At 36.1% G+C, this 22,602-nt stretch overlaps 3 protein-coding genes across 4 annotated transcripts; 1 reads left to right on the top strand and 2 right to left on the bottom strand.

The window, feature by feature from the left end:
• Nucleotides 1-2,042: 2,042 nt before the first annotated feature.
• LOC122282139 (RING-H2 finger protein ATL40-like) lies at nt 2,043-2,447 on the bottom strand. Its single transcript, XM_043094098.1, has one exon. The coding sequence runs from the start codon at nt 2,445-2,447 to the stop codon at nt 2,043-2,045; it is 405 nt and encodes a 134-aa protein (XP_042950032.1).
• A 3,122-nt stretch (nt 2,448-5,569) lies between these two features.
• On the top strand, nt 5,570-8,220 carry LOC122281027 (bidirectional sugar transporter SWEET5). Its single transcript, XM_043092220.1, has 6 exons — nt 5,570-5,700; nt 6,358-6,394; nt 6,698-6,914; nt 7,064-7,225; nt 7,362-7,481; nt 7,901-8,220. Exons 1-6 carry the CDS (start codon nt 5,658-5,660, stop codon nt 8,015-8,017), a joined length of 696 nt encoding a protein of 231 aa, XP_042948154.1. The 5' UTR covers nt 5,570-5,657; the 3' UTR covers nt 8,018-8,220.
• Nucleotides 8,221-8,926: 706 nt separating this feature from the next.
• LOC122281026 (serine/threonine-protein kinase STY13-like) lies at nt 8,927-21,847 on the bottom strand. 2 transcript variants are annotated; one of them, XM_043092218.1, is made up of 6 exons: nt 21,289-21,847; nt 19,994-20,115; nt 11,883-12,079; nt 11,568-11,742; nt 9,593-9,727; nt 8,927-9,434 (listed from the first exon to the last, which is right to left on the bottom strand). In XM_043092218.1, the coding sequence occupies exons 1-6, from the start codon at nt 21,572-21,574 to the stop codon at nt 9,228-9,230; spliced, it is 1,122 nt and encodes a 373-aa protein (XP_042948152.1). In that variant the 5' UTR covers nt 21,575-21,847; the 3' UTR covers nt 8,927-9,227. The 2 variants fall into 2 exon arrangements, with proteins under 2 accessions (XP_042948152.1, XP_042948153.1); XM_043092219.1 differs by lacking the exon at nt 21,289-21,847 and adding an exon at nt 12,227-19,366.
• Between the last annotated feature and the right edge of the window lie 755 nt (nt 21,848-22,602).

The raw sequence follows: 22,602 nt of genomic DNA, 5'->3' as shown, positions 1-22,602 counted from the left end.
TAAATTGATTTTATCTGTGGTTTCCACCACATGCATTGGAATAAGTTTAGATGGGGAAGGGGGCTTTTGCAAGTGGTTTCGGTATATTCAAAGATATGGATTTTCTTTAAAACAATCTATTCATAATTTATTTTTTCATCATATCATAATGTGGTGTTAAATAATGTGAGACTATTTATCTGAAATAACATCGTAAAATGATAAGTAACATTATTCATTTTTTTATAAACAAGCTTCTATTTAAATCAACTAGACATCAATCTAGAATTTGTGCACTCACGAAATTGGTCAAAATCTTGTCGATAATCGGCACAGATAAAAAAAGAAAATCATCTAGAAATCAGAACTAGAACAGTAAAAAAGTTGGAAAAAATTGATAGGGACTCAAGTTTTGTCCAAGTTCTGTGATGATTGTTGCTTTTTGGAGACTATCAGCAACGTGTTTTGAAGTCTATGATGGCTTAAAGCGCGTTTCTAGAGCCCTTCACGTTACTTCCGCTTCTCTTCAAACAGGTCTTAGTATCTTACGCGTTTCACGCGGTATCGCCAAGTTTCTCTACTGTTGCCAGTTTGGATTCTAAATTTATTTTAATTTATTTTATCTAATTATTATAATTTTTTTAAATTTTAATAAAAAATATAATAACCAATTTAACCTTTTCAAATTTTAAAATAATAATAATATTAAAAAAATAATATTCTAATAATATTTTATTCAATTTTCAAATTTCATTTCAACTCAACTCAGTTCAATATTGAAACGTAGCCACAAACATTTTTTTTTTTTAAATTAACTCTGATATGTCACTTTTTTGTGATAGCGAAATGTATTAAGAATTTAATACTGATATGTCATCCATTTTGTACTAATTTTCAATTCTCATTTATTGTTTTCAAATTGATATTTCTACTCTTTTTAATATTAGGGTTTTCGGTTCTTAAGCTAACTTAACATGAATCCAATACCAAATTAGCGAGCTAGGATTGAGAGTCTGATTCGTTTAGTTTAACATATCGTCGTTTTAGGTTCATTTCTATAAGACTTGAACTTGACTCGATCTAAAACTAATTCAATATGTTTAGAGATATGATTTTTATCACTAGCCATGAACTTAACATGAATTGTTAAATAAGAGTTGAGAGGTTTGATCTATTGAATTACAATTGAGTCATATACAACTTGAATCTAACTTAACATGATCCAAACTCAATACAACAACACAAATTGTCATCCTTTTTTTTAAAAAAATATGCTAAATATGGTAGACATTAAAATAAATATAGATTTGGTAGAAATAATATAGGATTATATAATAAAATCTCAAAGGTTTATTTGAAAAGCAGGGCTTGAGATTGAAGAATATAACGAGGACTCTAGTGAGTAGATCCTAGTCCAAGTTGGAAGAAAAATATAAGATAAGTAGAAGTTGTCTCATCCTAGAATACCATACTCTTTATTACAGTTTAATACTTTACAACCTCTAATGGAGTCCTAATTCTGCTCAATAATGTGATAAATCTAGAGACTAGTGTTCAAGTGTACGGATGAACAACCATCAAAGTCCAAGGCATCAATCACTCCACGTAAAAAATGACTTTTTCTTACTGAAAGTCTGAAAGAAAAATAAATCAAATAAAATGAAAGGGTCAATGAAGTGAAAGCATTGAGGAATCAGAACTCATGCGTCTCATTTCTGATGAGCATTTTCTTAAAAGAAAAAGAAAAAACCAGATTCCATTTGAAAGTGAAGTTGGTCTTGATTAAAAGGAAAGAAGAGAAGAGCAGGGAGCTAAGTAGACCGCACTTGTTCTATGTATTCTGTTTGAATGGGAAAATATAAACAATAATCCCACTTTCAAGGATTTTGAAACATGGTTCCCAGTATCTGATACAAAGCTAAAAAGATTGGACAGGAAAATTAGTAGCTGCAGAAGTAGATAGGCGCACTTGAGTTGTACAATGGGCCTTGCATATGTTTTCTTTAAACAAAAAACCTTTCTTCTATGTCAATTCAACTCGAGATGCTGCTCTCCTCCTCTCTTCAAACCACTTCAATCTTCAGACTAGGATTGGCACAAGTTCGACAGATTGGACAGACTGGTGTCTTCAACACCCATGAATCTATGCACTGAACATGGAAACTGTGTTTACAATTTGGCAGTAATCTGCACTTATCACCCATCATGAAGTTCTCCAGGCACACAGCACAATCAACTGAGCTAGCATTCTCTTTTTCTGTTACCTTGTACTCAAAGCAAGGAAGCCTTTTCATATCATCTTTGGACATTGTTTTCTTCTCATTGCTGATTGTAACCATATTATGATTATGGTCATGATCACCTTGATTATTCCTTCTCCTATGAACTATCCCAGCTATACAAACGTGTATTACTATCAATACAGCAATACCAGCAAACAATAGAATCACATAGATGAATATCTCCATTACCTTTAATATCTTTCCACAGAAGCAAAACTAGTTTGATTCTTCTCAGAACAGTTTAGTTAGACGTCTAGCTCTCATGCCAAACACTTCCAAGTTCCCAATACCATATTGGATTCTGGACTTTTCACTTTTCAAACACAGGGACCCAGAAACAGAGACTTGTCATGCATCAAAAAACACTGTTTCAATTGCGGCCCGGCTAGTGTAATCTGCTTCACTTATTATGAGAAAAGATGGTAACAGATATTTTGGGGGTAAAATAAGCAGACACCGAAGTGGCATTTGGCAACAGGAAATGAGCAGATGGCTCCTTTCTTTCTTGGCTTTTAAACTTTAGAGAGAATATGGTGTCTAATCAACAATTCTGAACTCTTTTTAAGGGAAGTGCATAAAAAGTTTTAGGGATTTGACTGGGAAAGTTACTGGATGTTTGGCCCCAATACTGACTTTTTGCTGGATCATCCCTTTGTTGGAATGAAAAGCTGACAAGCAATAGTGTGATGGATGTCCAATATGATATCAACAAGTCATGGATGATATTATTTTCTCTTCATATAATACTCACATACTAATGCTTTATATAATTGTAGAATGCATAAGTGTCGTACAATCATTATAAAAAATAATAAAGTTCACTATTACTATAAAATAGTAGAGTTTACTATTAAAAATATATATTTTTATGTGGATCCATATATATTTACTTTTTTTAAAGTAATTACATGTCGTTTGCGCATTCACGACTACAATTATTATTTCTCTATTATAAAATATGAAAATAAAAAATAAAAATAAAAAAGGATTGCATCATAACCAATGAAATACAGTTGATTCGCCAAAAATCAAAGAGTTCAATTCATTACATGCCTCTTCTTTTAGTAATTTAGGTCAACCACAAAAAGCCCTAATGTTGTATCTATCAGCCTACCTTTCAATATACCTAAAAATTGGTTTCTTACCAATATAAGTAAATTATTTAGATGGCAGTACTACTTTACTATTTTCTTTTCATTTGATGGAAATTACTATTTTTTCAATTATATATATATATATATAATTAAAGAAGAGAGATGATATATATACTATATTCCTATTTCACTTTCATCATATTTTTTTTAAATGTGACACTTTTTTTTTTTTTTGGATCATTTTTTTTAAAACAACTCAAAGATTAGTAAATAGTGCAACCTCATCGTGATAAAATAAAATGGAATGATAGCTCAGCATGTAGAATTTGTAATGTGTCAAGCTGTGACTTGAGTTGGGCAATTGGTACCAGAAAAGTTGGTAAGCGTCAATCTCAGTAGTCATGAATATGTTTGAAAATACAGGTCTCATAGCCTTAAACATTCATTTGGGTCACTCTTTCACATTATGCATTTTCCTTTTAAAAAATTAATATTTACATTACATAAGTGTCGTATAATTATTTTTTTTAAAAATAAATAAATACGAGACTTGTGTGAAAAAGATCTAAATTTTTAATAAAAAACCTTATTCATTTTTAAAATAATCATATAATACTTATGCAGTCTACAACTTTTCTTAGTGTCACTCATTTCCTTTTACTAATATGACAATTAATAATGTCTGCTTAAAACTCTAATTACTTTACCTTTTATCTCAAGATAAGGTCCAACCCATTCATTCCTTGGCCCAATAGATCCTACTTATGAGTGGGAATTCAATTCAACGGGACATTTAAGTTTGGAGGATGTAAATTATAATTAATTTTTTTAAAATATTATTATTCTCAATCACATCAACTAAGATGATAGATTTTAACTTTTTAAGTAATAATTTAATTATTTAAAAAATCCGCTTATAATATTAGTGGGATAAAAAATGATATAGCCACCGAATGTTGGGTCTCGATAATTTTTTTTATTTAATGATTAAAAAAGTATTTTTTAATGATGTTGTGAATTTATTTTAAAAAATATATAAAAATATTAAAAAAAGAATAAAAAAATAAAAAAGATACTTTATTCTTCTTAGGATAGGTCTCGGTGGATGTAGCACGGCTCTAGTGTGATTTAAGGATGAAATTCAAGACAAAGAATAATATTTTTCAATCACCAAAAAATAAAAAAAAATAAAAATAAAAATAAAAATCTTGGCGAACTATTCCTAATCGATTAGAACAACCCCATGGGTTTATGGCTAATGTGAAGTGCCAAACCAAATGTTATTTTACATTTATTGCTTTTGGATACTAAACTTATTTTAATTCATCTCATTTAATTATTATAATTTTATCAAATTTCAATACAAAATATAATAAACAATTCAATTTTTTCAAATTTAAAAATAATATTTTAGTCAATTTTTAATTTTTATTTCAACTCATCTCAACTCGACTCATTATCCAAACTAAATTGATTCCATATAATAAATTAGGACTAGTTTGGTAATTCAGTGGGTTTTTTTGTCATCTCTATGAAAATACAGGGACTGTTATGAAACTAGAAAAGAAATAATATTGCAAGAGAAAGCGTCGTTATTCAATACAAAACTTCTTCATATACAAGTGAATGATACCCATATATATTGGAGTATAAAAGAGTTTAGGTATAACTTAAGTCTTAATTGACGGTTAAGGGCGGTCAATTATGATGGTTAAGAGCGATCATAATTGACGGCTAAGGACGGTCAATTATGACTGTTAAGGACGGTCATAATTAATTAGCCGTCATAATTGACGATAAAAGATGATCTTAAAAATAAAAGGAATAATTATATTAGTTCATTTTCCTTTATATTTAAAAACTCTCATTTTTTATCTGACATTGTTAATCTTATTTAAAAAGACAAGTGTCTCTCATGATGTGCTTAAAGACACACAACAATTAATTCCTTTAATCCAATTTGGAAGAAATTAACTTGCATTATAAATTATAAACACAAGATTTTAAACTCATAAAAAAGAAAAAAAAGGGTTAATTTCTAAATATTAATAATTAATTCTAACTAGTTCTGAGAAATATCAGAGAATAAATTCAAGGATAAATCGAAAATAAAGGATCAAGTTACAAGTGTACTGGAAATAGAGTGGCTCTACTAATTCAAGCACGCAGACACAGCAATGGATGACACATTTTTGTTCACTAATTACTAATTAGTACTATACTTTATGCTGCTATTTTCTTAATAAATTCGTTTTCTTGTTCAAAGTATCTCGTCTTTTTCCTGGAAAATATTGCAGCAAGTATGGTTGACACTGAGACAACTAGAACCATTGTGGGTGTCCTCGGTTAGTGCTTCAAACCTTCTTCATGTTTTGATCAGAGCATTTTGTTGTGTAAATGTCAATCGCAAAATTTGAGGTAATTTAATGAAATTACCTGAGAAAATTTAAGGGATGTTAGCTTTCATTTTATCAAAGGATTTTCTTTTTCTTATCTTTGATGACATATAACGATCAAATTAAAATAATTAGAGGAATTTCCAGTTTTTCTGGATATATAAGAATCTCAATGTGGAACATCAAGCTGAATAGAATGATAGCTAGCTACCCATTTATTACTTCATTTGTGTTACTCATGTATCATTGCTACATGTCTTTCTTGGCCATGGCCATTTTTCTGGGTAAGCAAAGTATAAAAGCATTGATAATTGAGGATGCAGATGGAAGATAATCTATAATAATCCAATACAGAAAGCTAAGCCACATGATATTTAATTTAAGTGAAATACTCTAATCACATAAAGATTATATAAAAATAATTTCACATGAAACTGACGTGGCTTAATGTAGTTCGTCAGATTGTAAAATTACTTTTATTGTAAATAAATCTAATAGATCAAATGAACCTATATTAATTTATGATATTATTTTTGTATAATTCTTTTATAGATATAGCAGTACTCTTAATTTAATACTCCTCAACTTTCTCGTTTCTGTTTGCAGGGAATATTCTCGCTCTTGGCTTGTTTGCCTCTCCAATGTAATCTCTCTCTCTAACTCAAATATGCACGAAAAACGATTTCTTCAGGTTCAATTTAAGGGTCTCAAGTGGGATAGAGGCAGACACATTAATTAAGCCATACAATATTTATGACTGTCACATCAAATTCTCGATAAATATTAAAGAGCTCACTTCATGTCTCTTAATTTCCTGCTTAAGCCACCTGAACTTGAGGGGAATTTGATTCCAAACATGCACTATAAATTTTTACATATACTTGCCCGTAGGCTTATTTTTATATACTCCTAATAGTTCATAGTAAATGGTGAATAAAAATGGCAGCCCAACATTCATAAAAATATACCAGGCAAAATCAGTGGAAGACTTCAAGCCTGATCCATACTTAGCAACAGTACTCAACTGCGCATTGTGGTGCATCTACGGTCTTCCCTTTGTGCATCCAGACAGTTATCTTGTCATCTCAATCAATAGCGCTGGCCTTGTAATCGAGCTCATCTATCTCATCATCTTCTTCATATATTCTCCCTTCTCTAAGCGTGTAAGTAAATCAAACCACATAAACATCTATATATATATATATATATATATTTATATATATATTTTATATATAATATATCTGTAGGTTGGTCTGCTGCATGTTCTTCATTATCTTAACATGTATTTAGTTTTGTTATATTTGTCTTTCAGCGGAAGATCATCATTGCTCTTGTGATTGAAACCATCTTCATTATCTGCGTAGTTGTCATCGCCCTGCAAGTTTTCCATACCACCAAAGACAGATCCATGATAGTTGGGATATTATGTATTATCTTCAATATCGTGATGTATGCTTCACCCTTGACAGTCATGGTATGTATGTATTATGTATGTATGTATGTATGTATGTCTCCTCCGATGCCATGTATCCACAGGAAATTTATATCCTACTTTTAGTATTTTACTTTAACTTGGATCTGCATTTTTTTTTCTCTCTTTGTAATGGCAGCGCATGGTCATTAGGACAAAGAGTGTGAAGTACATGCCATTCACTCTCTCACTGGCAAACTTCTGCGATACTGTTGTTTGGATGATTTATTCGCTCCTAAAGTTCGATGTCTACATCTTGGTAACTCCATGGATTGTTTTATTGTTTTCCTGCTATTCAACTTAAGGCCTAGGGCTAGTATATGCCTCGTAATAGAAAAATTATATTTACAAGTTGTACGGATAACACGTTCTCCACATCTCTAACATGGCAAGATTGAAATTGTAAAATAATTTAATTTTAAACTTATCTTGTAAATCAAATTGTGTTATCTCGGCAGTATGAAAGGTGTGGCTTGCAACTAAAAAAACTCTAGTGGCAAATTACATTCTTTTGTCCGTCGAGTCGATTACTTTGTGCGGACACAAAACTAGTTTTGTTTTGTTTTCAATTCAAATTAGGGGATTTAAGATACAATTAACGTGCCAAAGGTACTTTGGTGGCTTCGAGGATTAGTAGGCAAACTTAACATGTTCTTAATTGTTTTGATTTGGTGCTAGATTCCCAATGTTTTGGGAGCGTTTTCTGGTTTGGTGCAGCTCATTCTGTATGCCATTTACTACAGGCCGACTCAATGGGACACAACAGCTCGTGAGACCCAACTCTTTTATGCATAAGAATCTTAATGCTATTCCCAGTTCAATTTTGTAGTCGTATTCACTTATTTCATGTGCCTGCATAAGGTTTTACACTTCTTTAAAACACAGAACAGTTCCCACATACCAAAGTAGAAGAGAGATAAAGTGATTTGATTAGAATTGTCAAGTAATGTATCATGAAATTACTGTACATGGATCAGCAAGCAAGTCGTCTTCTTCTTCTTTTTCATTGCAGATTTTGTAACAAACGACAGGCATGACTTCATCAGGCCATGCTTGTCATCATCTGGCAGATTTTAAAAACTGGGGCTGGTGAACAATACCCTTGATTTTGGCATATTCTTCCTTAAATTAAAAGTAAAAGAGAAAAGGTGGTAAAATGTGCTGGAGAGACATTACAGGTAATTTAAGCTTATTTCATTACACTTATCCAATTATAATCTAAGCTGTCAAGCTTGCCATTGAACTGTTAATGGAGCAAGCTCGAGGTGATTTGAGATAAAGAACACCTCAGAAATGACTCGGTTTTTTCTAGAGATAAAGAGACAAGTTTGGGAAGATTTGAAACTTTTTCCCTTTTTTTTTTTTTTTTTTTTTTTTTTTTTTTTTTTTTTAATATTTATTTATGTCGGGGAACTTCTCCAAAGTAAGGCCCTTCAAACCCATCCATGCAGAGTAAATCGTTGCCTTGCACACCACACCCGTAGAAGTTTCTTTATATGAAACTGGTTAAATCGCTGAATTTTCACCAGGGAGTGATCCCAAAGGATTGTTTACACCCATAAGGTGTTGAACCTTGGACCTTAAAGGGAGTGTGATATTTCAAGACTAAGGCCTTCACCACTTGGGCCAACCGCTTGGGTTTGAAGATTTGGAACTATAACAACAATTGATTTCACTCCATCGTCCCATAAGAGTGGATTCAAATATCAGTGAGTAATTGATCAAACTATATTAATGGGACATCCATCTTACAGTCCAACAACCAGAGTAAAATACACATATTGGGGAAATTCAAAACTTATTTTGACAAAAGAAATATACATCTTGAAAGGGAAGCAAAAACTTTGCATCATCCAACAAAGTGAGATGTAGCACAGCTCCGCCCATCACCTTCTGTTTTCTCGCATCAAGATATCCCAAGTTTTGTTATCTTCTGTGTAATTACAGTTGGATCTCTCCAGTCTTTGAAATAATTACATGAAGTTGTTTATGAAGACCAAAGAATTTAAGGTCCACGATACTTGCGGAAGCAAAGACAACCTTGGGACTGATCGAGTGGGATCATACCTCCGCCTTTAGATGTATCAATGGCCTCTATCATGGAAACTACCTCTTCCATCTCTGGCCGCTTGTCAGGATTGGCATCCCAGCAGCGCTTCATTACATTTGCCAAGGAACTTGGGCAGCATCTTGGTATCTCTGGCCTCAGATTCTGGGATTTCATTATGAGAACATCGCTCAAGAAAATAATTAACCATAATGAATTAGACTTCCTTAAAAAAAGAAACAAGAAAAAAGAAAAAAGGACTCCTGCAGAAAGACTCGACACTTATAGGGTAGAATGATTTCCGATAGGAGCTGATGACTTACCTGCCGAACCACAGCTGAAGTCACTTCTGCGAAACTAAGGTCAGGATACGGCATGTCACAGCAATATATCTCCCACAAACAGATGCCAAAACTGTACACATCACATTTCCTGTTATATGGATTGCCATTGAGAACCTGTAAACCGCATACAAGTAAATGATTAGCTCTAAGTTACCTAGAACACAGATCATTGTGGTACGCAGAAAAAAATGGGAATGTGGTGTGCTCCTTAGTTCTTATAATGAGGTAATTCACCTCGATAGTTTCATGAGTTAAAGGTGACAGGTAATCTTGAGACAAATCATTAACTGTATCTTGGTTTTGCTGGAAAATTTTATTATGTCAGATCTACCATTTCTTCTAAGTCATCCTTCAAAAGATGATAAATAAAGAAGAAAATTTTATCCCTGCAATTAGAGGATTAAATAAAAATAAGCTGTGTGTTTTGGATCAAACAATCCCAAAGCTGCTCGCTAAGGTAATAGTAGCTTGGTTTTGGTGAAAAGCTTATTATGTATGATCTAGTATTTCTTTAAGCCATCCTTCAAAACATAATAAATAAAGAAGAAATCTTTATCTCTGAAATTATTGCATTTGAAAATAAAATTCCCCGTGTTTTGGATCAAACAACCCCCAAGCTGCTCGCAATGTAATAGTGATTTAAGGTAATTCTGAGTAAGCTCTTAGCTAAAACAATAGGGCCAGTAATTCAACACCTCCATTGTACTTACAGTGGTGGAACCAGGAGTTTATGTTCTACAATGTAGAAAAATATGATAAAAAATTTAAAATATAAATAATGCACTTTTAATACAATTTATGTATCTTAAAAAGCGTACACATTAAAGTTCACCAATACGTGTCTTAATGTGTCAAGAATGATATATCATTGAGATAACATTTACTTACCCATTAGCCATACAAAAGGAAAAAGAAGAAGAAGATTCAAAGTACCTAAAATAGAAGTTTAAGGTCTTTTACAGAAATAAAATCCTCAAGCATTAAATCTAAATCAAACTTCTTAGCAATTTGGGGTTTACTTAGAACAAGTGTTTTTATTAATTATTCAGCCACGAAAATATCTGAAAAGCGAAGGTTGCTTTTAGCATAATTTGTTTTTAAAGGAGACTGTTTTTTCCATAAAAAAAATTGAGTAGCAAAGCAGCTCAATTGTTTGATAATCAAGATAGAAAACATGCCAATTGCTTAATAAAGCCAGAAAAAAAAAAAGAAGAAAAAAAAAGAAACCTTTTGTTTGTTTCTTTTGTAGGGTAGGTGAAAAGTTGTGTGATTCGTGCCATTTTCTCTTTTTGATGTAATCTGATTGTTGTTTCCATAACCTTTTGGGACAAGTGATTTCACATGGCATCAAAGCAAAGGTCCTGAGTTCGAACCCTAACTCTACACTCCATCTCATTTAATTAAATATTCAAGTGTTGGCCCCACTTATTAAAGAGAAGTTTGGCCCACATGTGATTGAGAGTGTTAAGAATATAATACAAATAATTAAGTCTACATTTTCCTATCAACTTAAACTTTTGGACTTCATAGTTGGTCTGGATCTTTTTAGTGATTTGGGCCAATAAATGATCGGATGACTTAGTAGAAAGTAAAAAGGAGGTGCCATTATTCTTTTTCTTTGGGGAGGGGAGGTGCATGGCCGCCCCCAGTCCAAACGTGGGTCTGCAACTGTGTACTTATAAAAATAACCATCATTGTGCTAACTGCTATTGGAAGAACTCCTCTTTGCAGAGACAACATAGAGCCATCCACTTCTTTTAAAATTACATAAAACTGAGATTGATAACTTTGGCCTAAGAGAGGCATCCACTTCGTTGTTATGGATCTATATGCTCTCTATTTGTTCCCTAAGCACAAGTAGACGAGTAAAAATCCCAGAAGAATCAACTAGAAGTTGTTTGCATAGTTTTGAAGTCTTAATTTGAAAATTAGCACTTAAATAAATAGACTATACCTCGGGAGCCATATAACCAAGTGTCCCCGTCTCCCCAGTCATGTCATTAGGATTTGAAGCCTCAACACGAGCAACTCCAAAGTCAGCAATTTTTACCGTACGTGTCTTATCCAATAGCATGTTCTCTGTCTTTACATCTCTGTGAACAATTTTCTGCGAGTGAAGGTAACTCAACCTACGAGATATAGTGCATATTAAGCTTTCAAGTGCCTCATTAGAAAAAATTACAAGTCGTGTCATTTTTTAACTGGAAACCACAGTATTATGAAGAACAAAAGAATTGCAAACACTGAGCAAGATACAAATGGTGGGTACCCCCTAGCAAGATCTAGTGCAAGCTGGATGACGACCTTAAAAGCTAGCTTCCTTCTCCTGTTTTTTATGAGGTAAGATTTCAGAGCACCCCCAGGCAGATATTCCACAACAACACAACAGATATTACTTGGCATGCCAATTTGACCATTATCAGTTTGTATTTGTAGTTCTGATGAGCCCATTGTTGCCCCTATAAACTGGATATTAAAAGACCATAATGTCAAATAAGACAGAAACTACAATGAAGGATGACAGAAATGTTAATAATTTCGTCCATTTTCCACGAAAACAGGAGAAAAAAAAAAAAAAAACAATTGAGAAAGGGGGGGAAAAAAAGAATCAACCTGAACTGCATGTACTGCACTGTCATAATAGCTTAAACATCCAAATGCACCAACTCTTTTTAATCGTAAGACAGCAATAGTACTTGAATTGCTACTATGACATCGGGATATGAGAAAGGCAGCCCAGAATATCAAATTAAAGAAAATGAAATTCAAAAGGGAAAAAACATGCTTTGAGGATTCCTTAGTCGAAAACATTAGCAGCCCTATACCCAGCCTTTTCTTTGTCCCCCAAGGAGCATGGCTTCCCTCCATGGTCAAAACTTCAAGGTTTGTGCTATTAGATCAAAATATTATATAAAGGAAACACAAAGGGAACTCTGGATCACGAGGATTATATAAATACACATAAGGCAGTGCCTCTCCTATAACTAGACATGGACTCCCAAGTTCCATGTATTAGAATGTCAACAGACATTTTCAACAATAATTGAAATTCGTTTTCTTCCCTTAATTGTTATTTTAGCAATGGTAGTGGTTACGTTCTTGGGAACCATTTCTCAATATGTGTTAGCTTCAGATGCTGACTCCAACATGCCTTTCCATGTCTCTCACTTCCATGGAGATCAATACAAGGAGAAAGGTAGCTTAAACACGTTCTTGGGAACCATTTCTCAATATGTGTTAGCTTCAGATGCTGACTCCAACATGCCTTTCCATGTCTCTCACTTCCATGGAGATCAATACAAGGAGAAAGGTAGCTTAAACACGTTAACCACTTTTTCCAGCACTTTTTTTAGCTTTGAATGAGTAAATTACAACAATTTTAAAGAAATTGAGCAGCATTTTCGACTGTAGCTTCCATGTTTGATACAGATATTTGGAATAGGCAGCAATACTTGGGTTTGTTTGATTCAATTCAAGTTGGTCTAATTCACTTAACAGTTTCAAAATGAAATCACTATAGGAGATTGCTCATAAAAAGGCAAAGGTGCCTCCCATCTATCTGAAAAGATCTATTATGCAAAAAGATTAGCTATCCATAAAGCCCGTACTCCTCAGTTCCATGTCCAGAGTGGTTTATCTGGAGAAACAGGGATCCTCCCAAAGTGGCTTTCTCCACGGGGACAGCAGCACCAGAGAAAATCCTGACCTCGAACAACGTGAGGAGATGTGGCATCATGGTGGTATACCAGTATTGCAGGTGTAGGAAAAGTAAGGAAAGGTAGACCATCTACTTTTACATTGTGAGACAGCTAGCACCCTTGTGTTTCCCTTGTGTTGTTGAGTGGGTTCATCCATACTTCCTGTGTACCGGGAGAACATCCGTCTCCCTCATTAATAAAATCTTATCTTACTCATCGAAAAAAAAGTTCCATGCTGACCTAAAGTCCTCAAACATCTCGATCTAGTCATATCAAGAGAAGAAAGCATCCTTGGTCCCACATGGTATTTATACAACAACACAGAGTCGGCTGATTGGTTTCATGTATCACTCAACAATGCTTAAGAGTTGCACGACATTTTGCCATGATGCATACCAAATCCGAAATTAGATTAACCTTTTTGAAGAGTTCATCATGAAACATCCAATAGTTTGATTTGTTCCAAGTGACATTGAGTGTATATAACAAAAAAACCAGCCTACTTGAGATGTATCATGATGACATGAACCACAAGGAAAACAAAACTTTTGTGAATGAAGAGGCTCATAATCCTGGAAAACAATCACTCCAATGCAATTTTTTTTTTAATAAGTAAAAGAGATTTTATTAATCCGTGTAATTAGGCAAAGCTTGAGTACACATGGAGTATACAAGAAAGAGCCTAATTACAAACTACGCGCTACGGAAAGTAGCATAAAAGTCATTAAAACTTGTTCCATTCAATACAATAGAAGAAGCCCAAAGCAATTCCTAAAACCATCCAGAGTGTGTTCCCTATTGGCCAAACAATGACCATTTCTTTTGTTGCAAGTGCACCACATTAAGCAAAGAGGCACCATCTTCCAAATAGCTGCAATGTGACGATTACCCCGAATCCCTCTCCAACAAGACAATAAGTCTATCACCCTCCTAGGCATTACCCAAGCAAGGCCGAGCCTAGTGAAGATTTCATCCCATAAAGCCTTGACTACTTCGCAACGAAGAAGTAGGTGATCTGCTGATTCACTGTTATGTTTGCAAATGGAGCACCAATCTGTTATATAGAGGCCCCACTTTCTTGTCAATAGTCAGTATTTTCCCATGGGCTGCCAACCAGCTGAAAAATGCAGCCTTGAGGGGAACATTGCTCCTCCAAATGCTCTTCCAAGGGAAGGCATTGAAGGAGTGAGTCGTTAATGCCTTGTAATATGAATGGACTGAAAATTTCTTGTTCCCTAAAGGTGTACAAAGTAATCTGTCCTCCCCTCCTGCCTGTTTTTTCAGTGCTTATAGCACAATGTAAAAGTTAGCAATGTCTCCCATCTCCCAATCTTGTACAACTCTAGTGAATCTCACGGACCATTACAGGGAATTAGTGGAGATGCTCATATTATCAGCCACAGAAGCATCTTTATCAGATGCAATCCTATAAAGAGAGGGGAAAGGGTTTTCAAAGCAAGATCACCACACCAAATATCGTGCCAAAATCTGATACGCATGCCCTTTCCTACCTCAAATCTGAAATTGAGTAAATCTTCCCATCCATTCCAAATGAATTTCCTTACTCCCACGCCATAACCTCTCTTCATTAGAGCACCAACCTCCCCATAAGCTCCCATATTTAACATCTATGATATTCCTCCAAAGAGCATTCCCTTCTTGATGATACCGCCATAACTATTTTCCAAGAAGGGCCTTGTTAAAAGATCTCAATTTTCTTACCTCCAACCCGCCACAAGACAAGGGGGTGCATACTTTATCCCATTTAATCATTTGGAACTTTTTTCTCATCCTATAACCCTCCCATGAAGAAGTCATGAAAAATGTTCTCTAGTCTATTCGCCACCCGTGCAGGCAAAGGAAATAAAGATAAGAAGTACGTTGGGAGATTAGATAACATACTCTTGATAAGTGTGATTCTTCCGCCTTTAGACAAATAAATTCTCTTCCAACCCGCCAATTAGCTTTCAATTTTCTTGACAATCCCATCCCACATAGCATTGGATTTATGAGGAGCCCCCAAGGGAGTCCAAGGTACTTTATAGGCAAGGATGACACCTTGCAGCCCAAGATAGTAGCCACTTCGCTTAAATTATCAACCAAACCAACTGAAACTATTTCAGACTTGGATAAATTCACTTCAAGACCAGAGACAGCTTCGAAACAAATTAGAAGGGCTCTCAATGAGCGAATCTGATCAGGGTCCGGGTTGCAAAAGATCAGCGTACCATTAGCAAAAGGAAGATGAGGTACTGTCAAGCTACCATGCGCAGAACTACCCATCGAGAAACCTGTGATAAAGCCCCTATCCACCACCCCCTCCACCATTTTACTCAACACATCCATCACGAAATGAATAAAAGTGGGGATAAAGGGTCCCCTTGTCTCAAGCCCCAATAACTGTTGAAAATGCCTTCGAGATTGCCATTGACCAGGATTGAGAATTTGATGGTTGTAATACAATGTTTTATCCATTGACACAATTTTTCCCCAAAACCATACCTACCAAGTATATATAACAAGAAATCCCAATTCACATGATCGAAAACCTTCTCCATATTCAATTTACATAAAATACCTAGGATGCCAACTCAGATTCTATTCTCCAAGCATTCGTTAGCAATGAGAGCCGAGTCAAGAATTTGCCTTCCTTTAACAAAGGCATTGTGACTTCAAGATGATCTTCCCTATAACTTCGCTCAGCTGCTTAGCAAGGACTTTTTAGATGATCTTGTAAACCCCACTCACCAAACTTATGGGATGGAAGTCTTGCGCCTCCACCGACCTCGCCCTTTTTTGGAATAAGGGCGATGAAAGAGGCACTAATGGTTTTCTCAAATTTAATTAAAGAGTGAAATTCAAGAAAAAACTTAATGAGATCCTCCTTGACAATGTCCCAACAAGTTTGAAAGAAAGCCATCGTGAAGCCATCTGGACCCGGTGCTTTGTCTTTGTCCAACCCTTTTAGTATGCTAAGCACCTCATTCTCTTTGAATGGCCTCTCCAACCAAGCCGCACTTGATTGGTCAATTGAATAGAACACTAGTCCATCTACTTTGGGCTTCCATTGGAATTGCTATGTCAAAAGCTCAGCATGATAGTGATCAATGTGATCCTTAATAGTGACTTTGTACAACACAACCTTGCCCTCCGAATGAAGAATCTCTATGGCTCTGTTTATTCGATGGGAGTTAGTTGCTCTATGGAAAAACTTTGTGCTTTTGTCCCATTCCTTCAACCAAAGAGCTCGAGATTTTTGTCTCCAGGAGATCTCCTCCATAAGGGTGATTTTTTCCAACTCAGCTACTATGGTCATTTTCCTTATCTTCAACTGAGAAAGCCCCATCCGCCTCTTTTTCATCTAATTGCTGCAGCTCTTGAAACAATTTGTTCCGCTAGTCATTAATGTTCCCCAAGACATCCATGTTCCATTTTCTTAGGTCATTTTTCAAAACTTTAAGTCTCCCGACTAGAACAAAGCTAGGAGTGCCGGTGAGTTGATATGAGGCCCACCACGCACTAACTTTCTTCGTAAACCTGTCCACCTTCAGCCATATGTTCTCAAATTTAAAGTATCTCTGTCCCTCACAAAGATCCCCACAATCTAATAAAAGGGGAAAGTGATCAGAGCAAAGTCTAGGGGGCCTTTTTTGGCAAAGGTTGGGAAAAAGGGCCTCCCAAGAAGGAGAGACAATGAATCTGTCCAACTTAGACCAGGCCCTCCGGTTTGATCAAGTGAAATCTCCCCCCACTAAAGGTAGATCCACCAAATCCAGCTTGAAAATTAAAGCTAAGAAGTCAGCCATGATTGAGCCCATGCTAGAATCCCCCGACCTTTCACTCGAAAACCGAGTGATGTTGAAATCTCCTCCGATACACCACAGGACATCCCACCAACTGCATAGGCCAGCGATCTCATCCTAAAGAAATTTTCTACTAGTGTCAACATTAGGCCTGTAAATTCCTACGAACCCCCAACCGAAACCATCTTTCACATTTGAGAAGGAACAAGCTACCGAGAATTCACCGACATATTTATCCACCAAATTAACTACTCGCTTGTCCCACATCACAATAATTCCCCTTGAAGCATCCTTTGAAGCAAAAGTGGTCCATCCCGCTTAAGAGCAATTCCACAAGCTTCTTATTGTGTATCTATCAATAAACTTCAGTTTACTCTCCTACAAACAAATCACATCTGCCCTCCATTCCCAAATTAAGTTCTTCACTCTTAGGCGCTTGCTTGGGTCATTCAATCCCCGAACATTCTATGAAAGAATCTTGGGTTTCATGGAACATCGAGATTCACCCTATCATTGTGTCTCCCCCTGCTCACGCTTCCTTCCCTAGCATCATAATTTATGGAGCAAGCAAGCATTTTAAGCTCCCTATCTTTTTTAGCATTAGATCTGGCAAGGAGAGGCTGTCCTGCCTCTATGGCGGTGAGTAGAGCTTTGAACTAGTCCTCACAACCTTTGTAGGAAATCCTGATGCAATGAAGAATTTTGTTTACCTTTTGTAGGACCCAATCTGATTGTAAGCCAGCCCATGAAGCCATTGGTGGCAATGAAAAGAGGGGAATAGACATGTCCCCGAAATCCCCTAGATCAATTAACGGAGTATCAACCCCAGACTCCTTGCATATTAGCTGTAAGTCGGACCCGGTTGAGAACTAGTCCCTGAGGGGCTAAAAATGAGCTGAGGATTGTCGGAGACTTCAAAACGAAGTAGCCTAGTTGAGGACAATGCCTCTTCACGATTGTTCCTCTCATTCAAGGCCAGGAACAAAGGGGGGTCATCGGAGGACGGTGGCCCTTTCTGTGTCAACGGCAAGTTCCCAGAGGCTTGGGGATAGAAGATGACCACCATCTCGAGCATCCTAGTTGATTCTGCCACCTTTGTGTGGTTGTGCTTCTCGAACGAGCCCTGAGGTTGCTTCCTACTTGTGGTCGTGGCTAGTGGTTCATTCTGAGTCGACGGCAAGGCGGCCGGATTGACCGTCGTGTCAATAGTAGCAGTCAGGCCCATGATAGAGGGCTCACCGGTCCGAGGAAAAGTTTTAGCCCACCATATAGAGTGAGTACAAAGAGCTCGTGGGCCCCCACATGCTCCAAAGACATGGGCCCCCTCTTGCTTAAGCCCAGCCCATCCATTTCAGCATTGCCTTCAGCCCTTACCAACGCATCCTTCCTCGTGGGCATGGGCTTTTCAAATGACTCACTGCCCAAACCCATCACCATACTTAAGCCCAAATCCACTTTATTCATCAATAAACTAACTTCCTCTGATACCCCTGACAGTTGAGCTCTGATAGCCCATAGGACACCTCCGACTTCCCCCACCTTCATATGTTCATCATAGGACCCCCCACTACCCACACGACGACAACCATCATCTCCTTCCCCGATTAGCACCTTGCCCATTGACTTCGACGCCGTGGCAAAGCTACATCTTGTCGGTAAAAGCAAAACCGAGATGCCATTGGAGGGGAGAAGCTTCCTTGTTTCCTCTGTTTGCACCTTGCCCATCCCAACCCCTCGAAGCCCATCCTTTGTTTGCACTCACTCAACGACAGCCACCTTTTTGAGGTGGTATGCAAACCCTTCCCAGCCACTGCCCTTCGTGCCTTCAAGGACCATCAGAGAGCCCCTCATCCTACCATTGCAAAACTCCTCCAAGTGTAGAAAGCTTCCTCTAGAGTTTATATGGTGCTGCAAAGTCAGGACCCCATTACCCACTCTCAGTTTCCTGAAAAACCCTTTGGGCCGGAGAGAGTCAAGGGCTTCCTCCACCATCTTTACCACCCATGAAGCTAACAAACTGTTTAAGAAGAGATACATTACCATTTGTCGATTCCTCTCAGTAATATGAAAGCTGTTACTGCCCACCAGTGAGAAAGTGAAAGTCTTTGATTCCACCGTAAAGTGCCTACCTCCCTCCATTTAAGAAGCTCTACAGCACGACGCAGGGATAGGAAGAAAAGAAAGAAAAAAAGAAAAGAAAATGAAACGGATATGTCGACGAGGATGGAGAGGTCAACTCCGGCGAGAAGCACCTGAGAAAGTATTACATGCGTGCATGAGAACAGAGCAGAGCATTGTACATAGAGAACTTCCTATCAGATAAATTCTAGATTACCGCAACTAGATTGAATTGCTGAAATCTAGTGTTTGTTTCTTGACTTGATAATAGCTTTGGAATACCACTAAGGAACATATGAACCTCATACTCTTAAATATTCATTTAAATTTGAAGATTGTGGGAAGACATTGGAAGAGCTTAAATCTCCTGTGCCAAAAATGCTTTATGTCCAGATTTTGGCTCAGTATAGTTACGGCTTCCCTAGTTATGGTGAGTTGACATCTTTTTGTGTTTCTTCTTCCCCCTAGATGGGTGTTTTCTCTTGTATACACCTTGTGTAATTGGGTTGATTGTGCCCATCTGAGCTCATAATAATTTTCTTACTAAGTAGCCCAAAAATGTGATAGAAGAGCCAACAAAGGAAAAAAGAATATGAGAATCATGAAAATGAATCATTCAGTGAACTAAAAGAGAGATAATGAAACCAAAAGAGACAACAGATTCATGGACCATAATTTTATAAAAAGGTAATATTAAAATTATATATATATATATATGCGGATACAGAAGACAGAAAAAGATGCAGAACTAGAGAGTAAACCTTAGTAACATTTGGATGATCTAGCTTATGCCAAACAGCAACTTCTTGCGTAAAAGCTGCCCGTAATGAAGCAATCTCAGCTTCTGTCCTATGACCCTCCTCACCCCAATCGAGCAATTTAACTAAACATCAAGAAAGAATACAGACCACAGAAAACCACTGTCAACAGCTCTGGTTACTACCGTTAATGATATATAACAAATGTAACCCACTCAGCATAACAAATTCAAAAGAGGCTAACATAATCTTACAAAGAAATTCAATAGCTTTACTAAATTGTGACGACAATGAGAGGAGAACCAATCGTAATATTTAGATACCACACTAGATTATTACTATTTTTCTTAGCTGATGAGACCATTTTTTCTAATAAGACCTTAATTATAGGCAGAGATCACATGAAAGTTCAGAAATACAACAGCATCAAACAAGTATATACTATCATCAGCAAATTCACTCTGAACCCGTGTATAAGTTACAGATTTCATAAGAGTACAGTTAAATCCACAATCTCTTCTAGCTTGTAATTAGGTTCATCTCCTGTATACTTCCTGTGTTGCCTGATTACGCGGTTTTAATAAATTCTTTTTACTTAAGAGCTAGTAATAAATTGGAACTTCGTCCTCCTTTAAAAATAAAAAATAAAAACTATTTTAAAATCTATCAAAAAAAAAGAATTCTTTTTACTTATAAAAAAAAATAAAAAAAATCCCCAATCCCTTCATAAGACTAAATCAAGTTTCTGTTATAAGGATTAAAAATTTTTAATAGTTCTTAAAAGGACAAAAAGTAGAAAAAGTACCAAGAGATTGTCCGCTTGCCTTAGTCAGAATGGTCCCCGACCAAATTAAAGTATTATATCAAAATCAACCAAATTGATCGAAGACAAGTGTATGCATGTATGCAAAACCAACTGGGTATCAATTGAATTGTCCAATCGTTAAGAAAAGATTAAATTAATCCAAAGAAAAAAACACAAATACTACAAGTAACAACTTTCCATACATAACAAGTTTTTTCAAGAAATGACAATTATGAAAACTATATTAACGGCAGCCCTAGCAACAAGAAGGGAAAAACTACAAGTAAAAAAGGAGAATGGGTTCTGAGGGAAACAAAAATGGGAACGTCGTGAATCGAGATTTCAAGCCAAAAACTAGGAACAAAATTAAAAAGAAACAACAAAATTTGTGTAAAATATAAAATTTGGCAGATTATAATCAACCGAAAAGAAGTAGATATAGAAGAAGAGAAAATAATAAAAAAACAAAAATTACTGAGGAAGGGAGACAGACCGGCGACATCCTGGCCGTCGTAGATGCCACGGTGAACGGTGCCGAAGGTGCCACGGGCAATGACGGCCTTGATGACGAGCTTGGAGGGATCTATCTCCCACTCCTGCCTCTCCTTCACAGTCCTGGAGGGGGTCCTGACGTCAATATGAATACTATTGCTACGAGTATGGTTAAAAGTGCCATCCTCCTTCTTGTTCTCCATGATCCAAGCCCTGTTGAGGTGCTCGTCCAAGCTCTTCAGATCAATCTGATCGGCCCTCACAAACCCATCGCTGCTCTTCTCCATCTCTTTGCTTTCTCTGAATCGGGTATGCTTAAAGATCAGAGAGAACAGTGACAGAGTGCTAAAGCTTGGGTTTTAACCACGTGGGTGTAGATATGGTTGATCGTCTTTCTCTGGGTTTCCACTAAATGTGTAGTTTTTGCTGTGGACGAGTGTTTCTTCCTTCGCCAATCATCACCCATGTGTGCACATGGAACTGCCTGTTCATAACGTGTGCTTCTGACCCACTCTGGTCTACCCCTCCCCTCGCCTACTCACCAGTACTGTTCTTCCTTTTCCCCTCCCTCTACTATCTAATCATTTTTCTTTTCATTTTTACTTGCCACCTTCTATTTAATTCCATCGATTAATTGCATCATTTATATTGCTGAATAGTGGTTATTCTAACGTTATCGGTAATCTTTATCTAACTAGAATAATTGTTTTTGTTTTTTGACTTTTTTTAGTTGGTGGTGTTGTAGCGAGAGCATATCTGAGGTTATATTCGGAAGGAAAATGAGAGGGGACCGAAAGTGGTGTTCCAAATTTGACGTTTCTGTATTTTTTTAAAGAGAAATGCTACACATCATCTCACACCACACACTTTATATATTAAAATAATATTTTTTATTTTTTATTTCATTTTATTTTTATTAAACTAATTAAATTATTCTATTTATCATTTACACACTATATATTTATTATAGAAAAAATGAAAAAAAAATTAAAATAAGTGTGGTGTGTGAAGTGTGAGGATGATAAGAAGAATTTTCCTTTTTTAAAATAGTAGTTTTTTTTTTTTTTCAAAAGAGGGCGAAGTTTTAATTTATTACTGGCTCTCACTTATGGCAACCAATATTGTGGTAACAAAATCCCGACTAATACTCATCATCATTTACAACGTAAATATGGAAGGCCACTTTATTAAGTTGCAACATTTCCTTAATTTTGCAAGGAAAGTCATGAATCTCTAAGATATCAGTTGATTGCGCTTGAGCTCCAATTTTTGCTAATGCATATGCCACCTGATTGACTTCACGATATGCATGATG

Source organism: Carya illinoinensis, chromosome 11 (assembly GCF_018687715.1).
Source record: "Carya illinoinensis cultivar Pawnee chromosome 11, C.illinoinensisPawnee_v1, whole genome shotgun sequence".
In the NCBI taxonomy this organism is placed as follows: Eukaryota; Viridiplantae; Streptophyta; class Magnoliopsida; order Fagales; family Juglandaceae; genus Carya; species Carya illinoinensis.
This window is presented reverse-complemented; position numbering and strand designations above follow the sequence as displayed.

Bases quoted from the DNA above. Each gene is read 5' to 3' on its own strand.
- LOC122281026 (XM_043092218.1), bottom strand. From the start codon at position 21,574: ATGGAGAAGAGCAGCGATGGGTTTGTGAGGGCCGATCAGATTGATCTG. The intron at 12,080-19,993 runs GTTTACTCTCTA...TTTAATATCCAG, and splicing joins ATCATCCAAATGTTACTAAG to TTTATAGGGGCAACAATGGG. The intron at 9,728-11,567 runs GTATAGTCTATT...TGCGGTTTACAG, and splicing joins TTGGTTATATGGCTCCCGAG to GTTCTCAATGGCAATCCATA.
- LOC122281027 (XM_043092220.1), top strand. From the start codon at position 5,658: ATGGTTGACACTGAGACAACTAGAACCATTGTGGGTGTCCTCG. The intron at 6,395-6,697 runs GTAATCTCTCTC...TAAAAATGGCAG, and splicing joins GGCTTGTTTGCCTCTCCAAT to CCCAACATTCATAAAAATAT. The intron at 7,482-7,900 runs GTAACTCCATGG...ATTTGGTGCTAG, and splicing joins AGTTCGATGTCTACATCTTG to ATTCCCAATGTTTTGGGAGC.
- LOC122282139 (XM_043094098.1), bottom strand. From the start codon at position 2,447: ATGGAGATATTCATCTATGTGATTCTATTGTTTGCTGGTATTGCTGTA.